At 39.1% G+C, this 3,589-nt stretch overlaps 1 protein-coding gene across 1 annotated transcript; it reads right to left on the bottom strand.

Moving 5' to 3' along the window:
• Positions 1–1,381: 1,381 nt before the first annotated feature.
• On the bottom strand, positions 1,382–2,353 carry LOC120379889 (olfactory receptor 10A7-like). Its single transcript, XM_039497404.1, has one exon. The coding sequence runs from the start codon at positions 2,351–2,353 to the stop codon at positions 1,382–1,384; it is 972 nt and encodes a 323-aa protein (XP_039353338.1).
• Between the last annotated feature and the right edge of the window lie 1,236 nt (positions 2,354–3,589).

Consider the following 3,589-nt stretch of genomic DNA (forward strand, 5'->3'; position numbering starts at 1 on the left):
GTAAAATTAAAATGTAATTGGCAATGACCCAATTCAATGTCTGAGATCTGTGAAAATTAAGTAAAAAGAGGACAAATACTTCATCATTAGCATTAATGTTACACAATCACTTTCTTTAAATAAAGTAATAAAACACAATACAAACTCCCAGTTGCCTTCAAGTTAATGATAAGATACTGGTTTCTCCCTTTATTGATTGCCAGACTCTGCCAGATACGGGACTATGTCTGTCTGATTTACGAGAGTGGTAGGTTATGGCTTGCAGGGCCTGTGGGACACCTTTTCTTTCTTTCTTTCTTTCTTTCTTTCTTTCTTTCTTTCTTTCTTTCTTTCTTTCAACTGAGGTAATATCTAGGAGTCCTGTTCATGAATCAGGACCACATTGTTCTATTCTCTGGACAAAAGCTGAGCAAAAAGACAATCCTTGTCCCATCAAACTTCCAGTATAATTACATCATTTCCCAATCTGTATGTCTGTTGGAAGATTTTACATTATTATATGGAGCCCTCGGGATGGCTAATGTCATGGCACCGAGAAAAGTCTTGATGGGGAAATTATATTTACAATGAAATTGGAAATGTTTTTCTGATGGGCTTGTGAATATCTTTTCTCCTTTTTTTCATTTCATTTTCTGCTCTGTGTTTAGTAGAAATGGTGAAAAAATTACAAAACAAACAAAGTTACTTTCATCAGGAGGGGCGCCAGGGTTTCTGGTGCATTAGGCAGAATTTGTGGGGAGGGGACACTCCGCCGAAATGCTGCAGGCAACAGCGGCAGTCATTGAGCTGCTGCCGAAACATCGGTGGAAGGTCCTTCTTTGGTGGTGCGACAGAAGCGGAACTGGAAGCTCCCATTCACCCTGAGGGGAGCACGCAAAATGCCGCCCCCCAAATCCTGGCGCCCTAGGCGACTGCCTAGGGACGCCTAATGGAAGCACCAGCCCTGACTTTCATTTGGTAACTTCAAATGGATCTATTTTTGTCTTTTTTTGTGAAATTTTCTATTGTACTTTATTGTTTATTATTCATGCTCATTTTCTACAATTTTTGTGAAATTTTGTTCAAAATCATTCTCAAAATGGTTAGCTTGCAGCACATGAACATTGTTTTCTAAAATTAGCTTTATCAACAACCTATTTCATTGCAATTTTGACTTAAGATGAAAAGAAAGCCATGCATATTCACATTAAATTTGGTCAGTGCCCTTTCTAATTTCAATACCCAGAAAATTGGCAGAATGTTTTCAACATTTGTGTGTGTTTCATTTTGCAGTTTTTGGACACTACATCAACTGTAGCAGTGAATGGCATTCACATAAAAAGTAACTGCTCAAGATTTGTACAGTTGGATAACTGATCTCAGAACAAGACCTATATCCCAATTATTTTCTTCGAGAAAATATTTTTCCTTTCTGCCCATCCCACAACAATCTCCACACAGCCCCTTTCACCTCATTGTTCCTCAGGCTGTAGATTATAGGGTTCAAGATGGGGGTGATGGTTGTATACATCAGAGCAAGCACTTTGTTGCTGTCCGGTGAGTTCATGGACTTAGGTCTTAAATAGATCAGGCCACTGCTCCCGTAATACAGTGTCACCACAATGAGGTGTGAGGAGCAAGTGGAGAAAGCTTTGTGTCTGCCATCAGCCGAAGCCATCTTTAAGATGGTGGAGATAATAACAACGTAGGACACAAGGATGAGAGAAAATGGAGTGAAATTGAACAGTATAGTAACTGTAAACAACTGCATTTCATATGAAGAGGTGTCAGTGCAAGAAAGCTTAATCAATGGGGGAATGTCACAGAAGAAATAGTTAATCTGATTGGACCCACAAAATGGCAAGGTGAAAACCCAGGCTGTCTGTACTAGGGATACCATGTTACCACTGAACCAAGAGAGAACTACCAATGAAAGGCAGACCTTCCTGTTCATGATGAGCCTATACCGCAATGGGTTGCATATGGCCACAAAGCGGTCATACGCCATTGCAGTCAGAAGGAAGGTCTCAGAGATTCCAAGGAAGAGCAGGAAGTACATTTGTGCAGCACAGCCCACATAGGAAATGCTCCTGTTGTCTGACAGGAAGTCCACCAACATCTTGGGGATGGTGACCGAGGTGTAGCAGATCTCCAGGAAGGATAAGACTCGGAGAAAGAAATACATAGGGGTTTGAAGGGCTGTGTCTATGGTGATGAGGATGATGAGGATGTTGCCCATCAGAGTAATAATGTAAATGAACAGATAGATGGAGAACAGAGGCACCTGCAGCTCACGGTGGTTGGACAATCCCAGTAGAATGAATTCAGTCACCATGGTGAGGTTCCCCCTTCTTGATTCCTTTGCATATTTCATCTGTGGGAGACAATAAATACCTAGATATCATGTGAAGAAATGACCTACTTTGGGAAATAAGGAGAAACAGTCAAAGGCCCACATTCTCCAATGGACATTCTATGAGAGTTGGGGCCCATGTCCTCAAAGATATTTCGATGGCTCACTCCCATTGATTTCTATGGGAGTTAGGCACCTAAATACCTTTAAGGATCTGTACCTGGGTTCTTTACTGCCCCGTGTACATTTTGTTGGTGATGGCAATATAGCATTCAGGTCTGTATATTTGCCTGAGATAGACTTTTAGGTTTTGTTTAGCCATTTGAATTTTGAGATATTTAAAACACAATTGTTCGTGTCTTACTACCATGTGTGAGCAAAGAACAAAGACACCATATGTTGCTTCTGCCTAGCCAGTTGGTGTTACAGCCCAATAAGAAAATATAAGGAATAGAGTTAAAGTGTTGCTGGGCATGGTGGGAGGTTGATATACAAATGTAGAATTCCTTTCCCAAGACAAGATCAAACAACCGGTTTGGAGGGGTGAGGTGGATGGGCGGAGGTATAAGAAACACTAAAAGCCAAAGAAACGGTGACCCTGGCTGAAACACAACCTCACTCTTTACTCCTCTGATGGGATAAAAAAGAGGTTGTGCTGAAGCCTCCAGACTCACCACGCTCCAAAAAAGAACATGACCATAAATTGTAAGGCAGTGGTCCCCAATCATTTTGTGGCCAGTAGCACATTCATGTTTTCAGAAGAGTCTGTCAGGCGCCAACAATTTTTCAAGGCTTATTTTGTATTTGTACATTAAATAATATGAAAAACATCATATTTAATATTACATAATGAATCCATAAGATAAACAATATTACATATGAATCCATAAGATACAAAATGTAATTTTACATGTAAAAGGTATTAATTAAATGATTAGTCAGTTACCCTTTCACCTTACCATGTGAATTTCCTCTTTTTTATCCGCCTGTAAGAAAAATTAAGGAGTTTTTACAAAATAAATATCATGAACAGTTTTCATCTTATTTATTTTAAAAAAGTAAAACATTGTTGAACTGCTGGTCCAAATATATTTACTATTCTTACTTTAACATAGCTAGCCAGATATGGTTAATTAAAAATATTCTTTGTATTGTTACTTGTATCTGGATTTCAATAAACGAACAAACAAATATAAAAAAAGTTAAACACAAGTTAATCATACACGCTCATCAGCACTTAGTTGAAAATAGGTTCAG

The sequence above is a fragment of the Mauremys reevesii genome, linkage group 13, assembly GCF_016161935.1.
Source record: "Mauremys reevesii isolate NIE-2019 linkage group 13, ASM1616193v1, whole genome shotgun sequence".
NCBI lineage: Eukaryota > Metazoa > Chordata > Testudines > Geoemydidae > Mauremys > Mauremys reevesii.

Coding starts and splice junctions, on each gene's coding strand:
- LOC120379889 (XM_039497404.1), bottom strand. CDS start 2,353: ATGAAATATGCAAAGGAATCAAGAAGGGGGAACCTCACCATGGTGACT.